General features: G+C 42.8%; 1 protein-coding gene across 1 annotated transcript in view; it reads left to right on the forward strand.

Moving 5' to 3' along the window:
• The first annotated feature begins 4,560 nt into the window (after positions 1 to 4,560).
• LOC139276696 (cadherin-related family member 3-like) overlaps positions 4,561 to 12,376 on the forward strand; it is a 113,786-nt gene continuing 105,970 nt past the window's right edge. The window contains exons 1-2 of the mRNA XM_070894663.1: positions 4,561 to 4,606; positions 11,905 to 12,107. Coding sequence (XP_070750764.1) covers positions 4,561 to 4,606; positions 11,905 to 12,107 — 249 coding nt within the window. The remainder of the gene's footprint in view (positions 4,607 to 11,904; positions 12,108 to 12,376) is intronic.

Here is a 12,376-nt window from a genome sequence, read left to right on the forward strand (position 1 = left end):
AGCCATCAAACTCACTTTGTCCTGCAAGTTGCCTTAGCTCGACGATGTAGCTCGCCACTTCCTGACCTTCAGATCGCTGGCACATGTAGAACCGATACCTCGCCATCAGCACGCTCTCCCTCAGGTTAAGATGCTCCCGAACCAGTGTACACAGCTCCTCATATGACTTGTCTGTGGGTTTCACCGGAGCCAGAAGATTCTTCATGAGGCTGTAGGTTGGTGCCCCGCAGACTGTGAGGAGGACCACTCTCCTTTGCAGTACTTCCTTCTCCGTCCAGCTCGTTGGCTACAAAGTACTGGTCTAGCCGTTCGACACGGGCTTCCCAGTCCTCACCCTCCAAGAACTTCTGCAGGCTGCCCACAGTTTGCTGCATCTTTGTGTTGGATTTGTGTACTCGTCGCCAGTTATTGTGTTCCTAACACAGATGAGACTGCACACAGGAAGGTTAAAGTAACAGTGACCTCAGTCTTTATTAAGACACTCCAGAGTGAGTAACAGGCCTTAGGGGCTGGCTTATATACCGTGCTCCCAAGGGATGCTGGAATCCCTTGGGACTTCAGGGGATGCGCTCCCTGATGGCAGAACATGGGAGTGCATGCTTTATAGATACACAACAGAATCCATTACCTAGCTCAGAGTCTCAGGCCGGGATTCTGAAGACCTCAGCGGGTCTGTGGCAGGCAACGTCGGTGGCGGGTCCCGACCCCCACTTCTGTCTCCATCCTGCCCTCTGGAATGATTTTCCTTTGATTGGGCTTGTTAAGCCCACCCAGCGTGTTTCCTAGTCAATTAAAGGAAGCGAGTCTGGTGACATCATTTGGGACCAAGGCCAACTTTCTTTTGACATTTGTGCTGTCCATGTTCTACAGCATTGAGGTGCTGCAAACACTGACAATGACTGCACAAAGGTACAGGGCTGCACCCAGGCTCTCCCATGAGTCAGCATGCAGGGAGGTCCTCTTCTTTTCCCATGGGCGGAAAGACCTCCCCAGGAGGTCAACGCAACCTGGTTGCACCTTGCAAAGGAGGACACAAGCAGGATGTGGCCAGGAGGACCTGGGTGCAGTGCCGCAAACGTTTCAATGATCTCAGTAGATCAAGAAATGTTAGTAGAAAACCACACTGAACTTCATCCTGCTGTGCCTCTCATCACATCCCCATCATTCTGCCTTCCCTCCCATACTCCAGCACATCTTTACTCACACCAACTTACCATGCAGCTCCACTCATCCCTCTCTCTCTATATTGTCACATCCCCATCTCATTAGCCCTCCCTCATACTCACCCTGATCCTCGTGCAAACATACCAACTAACAATACACAAGGGTAGGCACTTGGGCATTTTATACAATGTTCATGTAAAGTTTCTGTTAATGTGGTGTCACACTTTGAAACCTTTATTTTCAAAACTGTGCGTTCTTGCACAGATGTGTGTACACCTTTGGAAGTGGCTTAGTGAGTTGCAGTGAATGGTGAGACATAACAGTATCTCCCAATATGATGATGGTTGTGAAAGGATTGGCTTGGGCATGGTGTTGGAGTAAGGTGGTGCCAATCTGGCACATTATGTGGCAGCCAAGGTGTACAGCATCAAGTGAAGTAAATCTGTCCATGGTGAGGCCATCCCTGGGCTGCCGGGCAGCAATTTCCTTTGTCTTGTGTGGCATCAGGTGATTGTGGAGAAAGTTGTTGTTGGTGCTGCTGGTATGCCTGGTGCTGCTGGTGTTGGGGCTGATCATGGTGGGATTCAGAGGACCAAGGTGAGACAGTATAATGGGCACCCATTTTGATGGAATAGATGGCAGGTGAAGTAGATATGACAGAAGCAATCTGTCAATGGTGATAGAAGTTGCTGCAATGAGGTGACACTGGATGGAAAGTTTGCTCCAACGCTTGTAGCCTGCATAAAGCTCAATCTGTGTTCCAAAGGGAGAAAGCAACAGCTCTGCACTTGGAAAGTTAACAGGTGTGAAGTGGGAGCTTTTCTGCTACATTTCAAGCTGTCACTCATCAGCTGATTCAATGACTCCTCAACCTCCATCTCAGATTAACAGACGTGGTCCAGGAGCAGCTTGGAAGCCATGGGCATGCTGTCAAATCAAAAGGTAAGATTAAATTCACTCTTAAGGGCTTGTCAACAAGCCAATATTTGTTTAAGTTAGGTCCCCTGCCGCTGCAGGTTGGGTCTGCTCAGCACTGGTAGACCTGACATTGGGAAAAGCAAGTGTGCGCAATTTGATAGTGGGTTTCTGACCTGTTGTCAATCAAATCAAATTTCACTGCCAACCCGCTACCAATCCCATCCGCTGAGCACTGGCAAAATCTCACCATTAGTGTCTATCTCTACTTCCCCTCCTTTTGAAATCCAACCTTAGATTTAACTCCACTAATTCCTGATTTATATCATTTTTTGTATTTTTTCCCCTTGGTAGTGTCAGGTAGTGCCTTGGTCCATCTTTATTTCTGCATTAACAAATGAATCATTTAACTGCATGAACCTTGCCAATCCCTTCAGCATCTTGAAATATTCACTCAGGTCAACTCAAGGTCTCTTCTTTTCAAAGAAAATAAGGAATAGGTTTTCACCCTGAGCGGACTTTGGATGACCGGATGAAGTCCGCTTGGGCTGAAAATCTACCCGATTTAATGCAAATCTTGTATCTGAGGCCTCTTGTTCTAGACTCCCAGCCACTGGGAACAGTCTGATTCTACCTACTCTGTCCCATCACTTCCATCATAGCACCTCGTACTCTATGTTGTAATGAAAAACAACTCCAATTTCTGCATTCTTCCTCCATATTTGTATTTCTTTATACCACGCAACTTCCTAGTGAGTCTGCATTGTGTACCTCTCTAAAGCCTCAATATCCTCACTATAGTGTGGAACCCAGTACTACACACAATACCCGAACTAAGATCTTATTAAGGTTTTATACAGGCTCATTGTTACCTCTTGGCTTTTAGATTTATACTTCTTGTGATGAAACCTAGAATTGCATTAGCCTTTTTTTTAATCAACCTAAGGTATGACCTTTAATGCCCTGTGAACTTTTACCTCAAATCCCTCGGCTCTTCCACAGCACCAAGCCTACTTCCATTCAATAATTATTGCTGTTTTTTTTTGGCCAAAATTTATCACCTCATACTTACTGACATCTGCCACATTTTAGCCCTTGCCCCTTCTTATCAATATATCTTTGCAGTTCACTCTGGTCTTCTAAAGATGTAACTGTACCTCCTTCTGTGGCATTGCACCTGGGTAGTCAAGATCAAATTCTGTCATCAGGTCAAGCATGGTGCGAGGAGCAGGAGAAAGGGGTGAGAAGGAGGAAGGCAGAAAAGGAAAGGAAGGGGAGGCGACAGAGATGCCTGGGATGAGAGGGAGAGGGGGGAACTACCTCAGTGGAAGGGGAAGAAGGAAAGTACCTCAGTAGGGTGAGTGGCGGGGTGGGGGGGTGGGGGGGAATCCTTATTTTTCAAAACATTATTCCGTAATACTTCAAAGAATGAGGCGGCTGAGCTGTCTAATTTTTGAAGAGGTTCCCATATTTTAAGAACTATACAGGTCCTGATTTTATTGCTTTCAATAATTTTTCAAATAGTGAAAACATGATAAATAAAACCGAGATGCCTATCCATACTGTCAAGTTAACTCCATTTCTGAACAAGTCCTGATTTTCTTAACACCGTAACATTGGAAACCTCTCTCACATTTCCAGCTGCAGACATATAACAGTGATTGCAGGTAAATGTGGATCCTTGTATAATGGGTTTTGCAAAAGGACCAAATTAACATAGGCGTTTTCAATGCATTTTCAAATGGACCCACCCACCATTTTTAATATTTAATATATATACGAAATATAAGCCTGACAGAACAAAAATGTTATTTTTATCGCAGTATTTATTACCTCAGTAGGGTGAGTGGCGGGCGGGCGAGTGGAGATCCTTATTTTTCAAAAAATTATTCCGTAATACTTTATTAATTTGGCACCTTGTTCAAACACGTTGAACACCTACTCCTTTATTAAAGCCTGCTGTGCCAATTATTCTTAAAGAAATCTATTTAAAATATTTTACATTGATTTTCACGCTTTTCAGAAAAACCTAAATTCAAAAGTTTCCTCCTACATGTCCTCCTTTCCATACACTGTCGCTTTGTCATGTTTGCCCTTGAAATGGATTGCGAAAAGCTGCAGCAAATGTGTGGAGCATAATTAGGTATTAGAATATGGCTGGAAATATAGAGAATGCTGCTGTTTTGAGATTTGTATTTTTTTAACATACTGAATGAGTTATGTTTAGGCTAAACTCAAACTAGGCAGCTATGATAAGTCTGAGGTTGAAATACTACTCTTGCTCAATACCTGCTTCCTATGAATACCATCTCTGGTTTGGAGGGTGTAACCGGCCAATGTTTGTGTTGGACACCTGGAGACGAGTCGACCATTGAAATCCAAACAAAAGACTCAGCCTTGCTTACTCTTAGGAAAGAAGCTAATCACTTCACGATCGAAAGTCATATACTGCTCCACCCCGCAGAACTTATTTTGCAGAAAATGTGGAAAACTTTGTCGGTCTTCTTTTTATTCAAATCATTATCAGGTTAGTGTTTAGAATTAATTAAGGTAAAATATTTCACCCATTTTTTAATGAACAAATTTAACCCTCTATGTGGATCATCATAATTATATTACCAATACTTGTTTTTAAAAAGCTAAGTCTTATAAAGATTTGTAAGTGTCTTTGCTGATAATATTACAAACAACAGAAAAAGACAGTCATATCCTATAAGTTATGAATGGTTTTGATAACTTGATTCTCTTTGTTTTACTCTAGATGCTGGTATGTAAAAATGTAACCAATACATTTCAATAGTTCTCCTAGTGAAAGCTACATACTAATTGTTTACTGGCTGCCCGTGTCCTATCTCAAACCAAGTTTGCTCATACATCATCCCTGTGCTCGCTGACCTACATTGGCTCCCAGTTAAGAAATGCCTAGATTTCAAAATTCTCATCCTTGTTTTCAAATCCCTCCATAGCTTCGCCCTCCCTAACAAATTTAAAGGCACTTTGTCTAAATGCACGTAGCATTTGGAACAAAATAAATGAGTTGATGGCACAAATTAAGACAAATGGGTATGATCTGATAGCCATTACAGAGACATGGTTGCAAGGTGACCAGGACTGGGAATTAAATATTCAGGGGTACTTGACAATCCAGAAGGACAGACAGAAAGGAAAAGGAGGTGGGGTAGCTCTATTGATAAAGGATGGAATCACTGCAATAGTGAGAAACGATATTGGTTTAAATGATCAGGATGTTGAAACAATTTGGGTGGAGATAAGGAATAATAAGGGGAAAAAGTCACTGGTGGGTGTAGTCTATAGGTCCCCTAACAGTAGCATAAACCAGGAAATAGTGGGGGCTTGTAAAAAGGGAACAGCAATAATCATGAGTGATTTTAACCTCCATATTGATTGGACAAATCAAATTGGTCAGGGTAGCCTTGAGGAAGAGTTCGTAGAGTGCATAAGGGACGGGTTCCTTGAGCAGTATGTAACGGAACCAACCAGGGGGCAGGCTATCTTAGATCTGGTCCTGTGTAATGAGACAGGATTAATAAACAATCCCCTTGGAATGAGTGATGATAGCATGATTGAATTTCAAATTCAGATGGAGGGTGAGAAGGTTTGAATCTCTAACCAGCGTACTAAGCTTAAATAAAGGAGACTATGAAGGTATGAGGGCAGAGTTGGGTAAAGTGTACTGGGAAAATAAATTAAAGTGTAGGATGGTTAATGAACAGTGGTGTATATTTAAGGAGATATTTCACAACTTTCAAGAAAAATATATTCCAGTGAGGAGGAAAGGGTGTTAGAGAAAAGATAGCCATCTGTGGCTAACTAAAGAAATAAAGGACGATATCCAATTTAAAAACAAGGGCATACAATGTGGCCAAAACTAGTGGGAGGACAGGAGATTGGGAAGCGTTTAAAAGACAACAAAGAATGACTAAAAAAATGATTAAGAAAAGGAAGATAGACCATGAAAGTAAACTAGCACAAAATATAAAAACAGATAGCAAGAGTTTCTATAGGTATATAAAAAGGAAAAGAGTGGCTAAAGTAAATGTTGGTCTCTTAGAGGACGAGACCAGGGAATTAGTAATGGGGAACATGGAGATGGCAGAAACTCTGAACAAATATTTTGTATCAGTCTTTACGGTAGAGGACACTATCAATATTCCGACAATGGATAGTCAAAGGGCTATGGGGGGCAGGAACTTAACACAATCACAATCACTAAGGAGGTGGTACTCAGTAAGATAATGGGACTAAAGGCAGATAAATCCCGTGGACCAGATGGCTTACATCCTAGGGTCTTAAGAGAAGTAGCAGCAGGGATTGTGGATGCATTGGTTGTAATTTATCAAAATTCCCTGAATTCTGGGGAGGTCCCAGCAGATTGGAAAACTGTAAATGTAATGCCCCTATTTAAAAAAGGAGGTAGACAAAAAGCCGGAAACTATAGACCAGTTAGCCTAACATCTGTGGTTGGGAAAATGTTGGAGTCCACTATTAAAGAAGCAGTAGCAGGGCATTTGGAAAAGCAAAATTCAGTCAGGCAGAGTCAGCATGGACTTAGGAAAGGGAAGTCATGTTTGACAAATTTGCTGGAATTCTTTGAGGATGTAACAAACAGGGTGGATAAAGGGGAACCAGTGATGTGGTGTATTTGGATTTCCAGAAGGCATTTGACAAGGTACCACATAAAAGGTTACTGCACAAGATAAAAGTTCACGGGGTTGGGGGTAATATATTAGCATGGATAGAGGATTGGCTGACTAACAGAAAACAGAGAGTCTCGGGTTGGCAATCAGTAACCAGTGGGATGCCGCATGTATTAGTGCTGGGACACCAACTATTTACAATCTATATTAACGACTTGGAAGAAGGGACCGAGTGTAACGTAGGCAAGTTTGCTGATGATACAAAGATGGGAGGAAAAGCAATAGAAACATAGAAAATAGATGCAGGAGTAGGCCATTCAGCCCTTCGAGCCTGCACCACCATTCAATAAGATCATGGCTGATCATTCCCGCAGTACCCCGTTCCTGCTTTCTCTCCATACCCCTTGATCCCCTTAGCCGTAAGGGCCATATCTAACTACCTCTTGAATATATCCAATGAACTGGCATCAACAACTCTCTGCGGCACGGATTTCCTCAGGTTAACAATTCTCTGAGTGAAGAAGTTTCTCCTCATCTCAGTCCTAAATGGCCTACCCCTTATCCTAAGACTATGTCCCCTGGTTCTGGACCTCCCCAACATTGGGAACATTCTTCCCGCATCTAACCTGTCCAGTCCCGTCATAATCTGAGACGTTTCTAGGAGATCCCCTCTCATCCTTCTAAACTCCAGTGATTAAAGGCCCAGTTGATCCAGTCTCTCCTCATATGACAGTCCAGCCATCCCTGGAATTAGTCTGGTGAACCTTCACTGCACTCCCTCAATAGCAAGAACGTCCTTCCTCAGATTAGGAGACCAAAACTGAACACAATATTCCAGGTGAGGCCTCACTAAGGCCCTGTACAACTGCAGTAAGACCTCCCTGCTCCTCTACTCAAATCCCCTATCTATGAAGGCCAACATACCATTTGCCTTCTTCACCGCCTGTTGTACCTGCAGGCCAACCTTCAATGACTGATGAACCATGACACCCAGGTCTCGTTGCACCTCCCTTTTCCTAATCTGCCGCCATTCAGGTAATATTCTGCCTTCGTGTTTTTGCCCCCAAAATGGATAACTTCACATTTATTCACATTATACTGCATCTGCCATGCATTTGCCCACTCACCTAACCTGTCCAAGTCACCCTGCAGCCTCTTAGCATCCCCCTCACAGCTCACACCGCCACCCAGTTTAGTGTCGTCTACAAACTTGGAGATATTGCACTCAATTCCTTCATCCAAACCATTAATGTATATTGTAAAGAGCTGGGGTTCCAGCACTGAGCCCTGCGGCACTCCACTAGTTACTGCCTGCCATTCTGAAAAGGACCCGTTTATCCCGACTCTCTGCTTCCTGTCTGCCAACCAGTTCTCTATCCATGTCAGTACATTACCCCCAATACCATGCGCTTTGACTTTGCACACCAATCTCTTGTACGGGACCTTGTCAAAAGCCTTTTGAAAGTCCAAATACACCACATCCACTGGTTCTTCCTTGTCCAATCTGCTAGTTACATTCTCAAAAAATTCCAGAAGATTCGTCAAGCATGATTTCCCTTTCATAAATCCATGCTGACTTGGACTGATCCTGTCACTGCTTTCCAAACGCACTGCTATTTCATCCTTAATGATTGATTCCAACATTTTCCCCACTACTGATGTCAGGCTAACTGGTCTATAATTACCCGTTTTCTCTCTTCCTCCTTATTTAAAAAGTGGTGTGAAGAGGACACATAAAATCTGCAAAAGGAGATAGACAGGCTAAGTGAGTGGGCAAAAATTTGGCCGATGGAGTATAATGTTGGAAAGTGTGAGGTCATGCACTTTGGCAGAAAAAAAATCAATGAGCAAGTTATTATTTAATTGTTGAAAGATTGCAAAGTGCTGCAGTACAGTGGGACCTGGGGGTACTTGTGCATGAAACACAAAAGGTTAGTATGCAGGTACAGCAAGTGATTAGGAAGGCCAATGGAATCTTGGCCTTTATTGCAAAGGGGATGGAGTATAAAAGCAGGGAAGTCTTGCTACAGTTGTACAGGGTATTGGTGAGGTTACACCTGGAATACTGCGTGCAGTTTTGGTTTCCATATTTATGAAAGGATATACTTGTTTTGGAGGCAGTTCAGAGAAGGTTCACTAGGTTATTCCGGAGATGAGGGCGTTGACTTATGAGCAAAGGCTGAGTAGGCTGGGCTTCTACTCATTGGAATTCAGAAGAATGAGAGGTGATCTTATCGAAACATATAAGATTATGAGGGGGCTTGACAAGGTGGCTGCAGAGAGGATGTTTCCACTGATAGAGGAGACCAGAACTAGGGGGCATAATCTTAGAATAAGGGGCCGCCCATTTAAAACTGAGATGAGGAAAAACTTCCTCACTCAGAGGGTTGTGGATCTGTGGAATTCGCTGCCTCAGAGAACTGTGGAAGCTGGGACATTGAATAAATTTAAGACAGAAATAGACAGTTTCTTAAAGAATAAGGGAATAAGCGGTTATGTAGAACGGGCAGGGAAGTGGACCTGAATCCATGATCAGATCAGCCATGATCGTATGAAATGGTGGAGCAGGCTCGAGGGGCCGAATAGCCTACTCCTGCTCCTATTTGTTATGTTCTTATCTATGTAATCTCCTCCAGCCTCCCAACCCCCCAAGATGTCTGTGCTCCTCTAATTCTACCCTCTTGAGCATCTCTGATTATAATAGCTCTACCATTGGTGGTTGTGCCTTCTGTTGTCTAGGCCCTAAACTCTGGAACTCCCTGCCTAAACCTTTCTGCCTCTCTATCTCTCTTTCCTCCTTCAAGACGCTCCTTAAAATCCACCTCTTTGGGTCACCTGCCCTAATTTCTCCTCATGCAGCTCGGTGTCAATTTTTTAATCTCATAATACTCCTGTGGTGCACCATGGGATGTTTCACTATGTAAATGACGCTATATAAATACAAGTTGTTGGTTGCTGTAATAATAAGCTCATGAAACAATTCAAAAGATATAATTAGGAAATCAGTAAAAATGGCCCTGAATTTGTGGTCGGGATGACGACGAACTGGCAGCGTTCGCGTCATTCCACCTTTGAAACTGACGGCTACTTCGAGATTTGGCGCAGGCTCATGCAGAAATCGTGATGTTGTGGTTATTCATTGACAGCTCCAAAACAGGCTGTGCTGTTCACCACCCACCCTCCACAGAGCTGGCAATCCGTGTAACCAGCCAAATCATTGAAGCTTCGGCTCTTCCGCAGTAATACTGCTGTTAAATTCCCCACTAAAAGTTCGACCCAAAGGGATTAGGTGTAACTGGCGGCCAAAAAATTCGGTCGTGCCCCAGGTGGGGCGTTAAATTTTGAAAAGTTGAAAAAGTAGCACCAGGCGCTAATCATTCTTGCATCCAGCGATATTCAGTTTTAGTGCTCCAGGAGGGAAGTGGAGTGCTAACTCCAGCTCTAACCACTTCTCTTAGGGTGCTATAGTCCAACAGCGAGGCGGGAGCAGCAGAGCGCTAAACAATTTCGAGCGCAGTGGTAACAGCATGAGAGGCTGCTTCCCTCACTTATAGGGAAGGGACAATGATCGTGCACAAGCTCGTTGTCGGCAGTTCTGTTTTGCAAGGCGACCTGCGCGACTGTCATTACAGCCCCAAACACTCTCACAAAGTGGAGGGCTTGGACATCTTGCACCAGTGAAACATCAAAGACTTTGCGCAGGCACTAGACTGGTGCAAGTAGTAAAGGTTGCACTAGCTGAATACTATTCCCTTTAAATACCGCTCTCCAAGCGGCCAGCCATGTTCACAATGCCTCCTCTTGCTGGCGTTGTCGGCACAAGGCGGTACAGCAGGGGGCGAGATTCAGTTTCACATCCGGGGTGGTAACGCAGAGCAGCGCACTTTATGATGTCACGATCTGCGAGGCGCTAGAGGCTCAGGCGCTACGAGATAGCGCCAGTGCTAAACCGGCGCTGAGGTTCGCGGGCGCTACCTAACGAATTTCTAGCTTAAAGAAATGTTCAGGACCTGGAAAACGTATTTTAATTTTGAGCAGCGTGAAATTTGTCCATTTTAATAAAAAGTAAAATTTTGAAGAAACTTTTCAAAAATGTTTAACTTTTTTTTTAAAGTTTGTCCATCTTTATTTCAGATTTGCCTTTTCCCCATGTGAGAGCCTTAATCTTTCTTTTGCTCGCTCTAAATATTTTTAAAAGTTAGAATTTTCAGAACTTACTCATTTCCTTGTTTGCTGTCTGTGAGAATTCTGCCTTTTGATTGGCTGCTTAGATAACCTGTTGACATTGCAGCAACTTGAGCAAGGGGATCCCCATTAAGTTCCGTTGAATTGAATTCATGGTCGGAAAAACCGAAGTTCTCAACACAGGGATTGCGAGATCCTTTTGGGGAGCAAGCCTCAGGCCAGCTGCTGACTACAAATTCCGGGCCAACGTTTTTTTTAAGAGAAACATGTCTTTTTAAGAAAGAGCTTGACCAAGCTTTCTTTTGTGTTTGCCAAAAATGTAAGAATTTTTCATTGTGAAAACATTGTCACTTCAGTGCGACTAAACTGAGGCATGGCTGTTCGAGCTGTTTCCTCTCCGCAGCAACAAGGCAGTGCCTCTTTAATGACTAGTCAACTGCAAAGATTTAACATTTCATTGTGGCACATTTAGGAATTAGTTAATGGCTACTTCTATTACAATCATAGAATTGTAGAATGGTTATAGCACTAAAGGAGTCCATTCGGCCCATCAAGTGTGAGGTGGTACATTTGGTTAAAAAAAAGCAATTATATTTTGAATGGGGAATGTGGGCGATTTTGGAGTTCAGGTTCACAAGACATTCAAAGCAGGACCTCATATAAATAAGGCAATAAAAAAAGCTAATAGAAACTGGGTTTATGGTACGGCATATAGAATGTAAAATTTGGATATAATAGTGAATCTATATAAAGCTTTAGTAAGATCATGTGATTAAAATTTACCTTGAGGGTGGGAGGACAAAGCAACATGGAAATAGACCGTTCTGCCATATTGGTGTTTATCTTCCACATGAGCAGTGGTCCTAATCCCATGTTCATCAAATCCATGGAAAGGAGAATTTAAAAAAAATAGAGCTACTTGCCCTGAAAGATATTGTATGCACCTTGAAACTTGACTTGCAAACCTGTTTCATTCATCCAGGTATTCTTAGTGCACCAACTATCTCTGGTGTGAACCCACTGAATCTCGATCTTCAGGAAGATGAAAAAGTCCATCATCTACTCACCACAATCACAGTTGATGTACCTGCAGGCGATAAGTTAGTTGGTGGTCCAGTAATCATTAATGCTGATCCTGCTACTTATCCATTTGATATAATTCCAAATGCAGCAAATAAATGGGATGTAAGTTTTAGAACAAAATATTTGCAAACTTAGTTTATCTTATCTGTGTAGCCTTCGAACAAACAAAATCTTACGTACATAAGATTTGTTTATGTAACTTTTCAACAATATCCAAAATATAAATACTTACAAATCTGCATTTCAAAACTTTACCTGAAGAAATTAAACTGTATTTTGAATGTTTATTAACTTCCAGAGATATACTGTGTACAAATGCTTCTGGATTGGTGAAATTTGTAATTTCCACAGTTTGTTCAGACTCAGTCTGG

This window comes from Pristiophorus japonicus, chromosome 12 (assembly GCF_044704955.1).
Source record: "Pristiophorus japonicus isolate sPriJap1 chromosome 12, sPriJap1.hap1, whole genome shotgun sequence".
NCBI classification, from domain to species: domain Eukaryota; kingdom Metazoa; phylum Chordata; class Chondrichthyes; family Pristiophoridae; genus Pristiophorus; species Pristiophorus japonicus.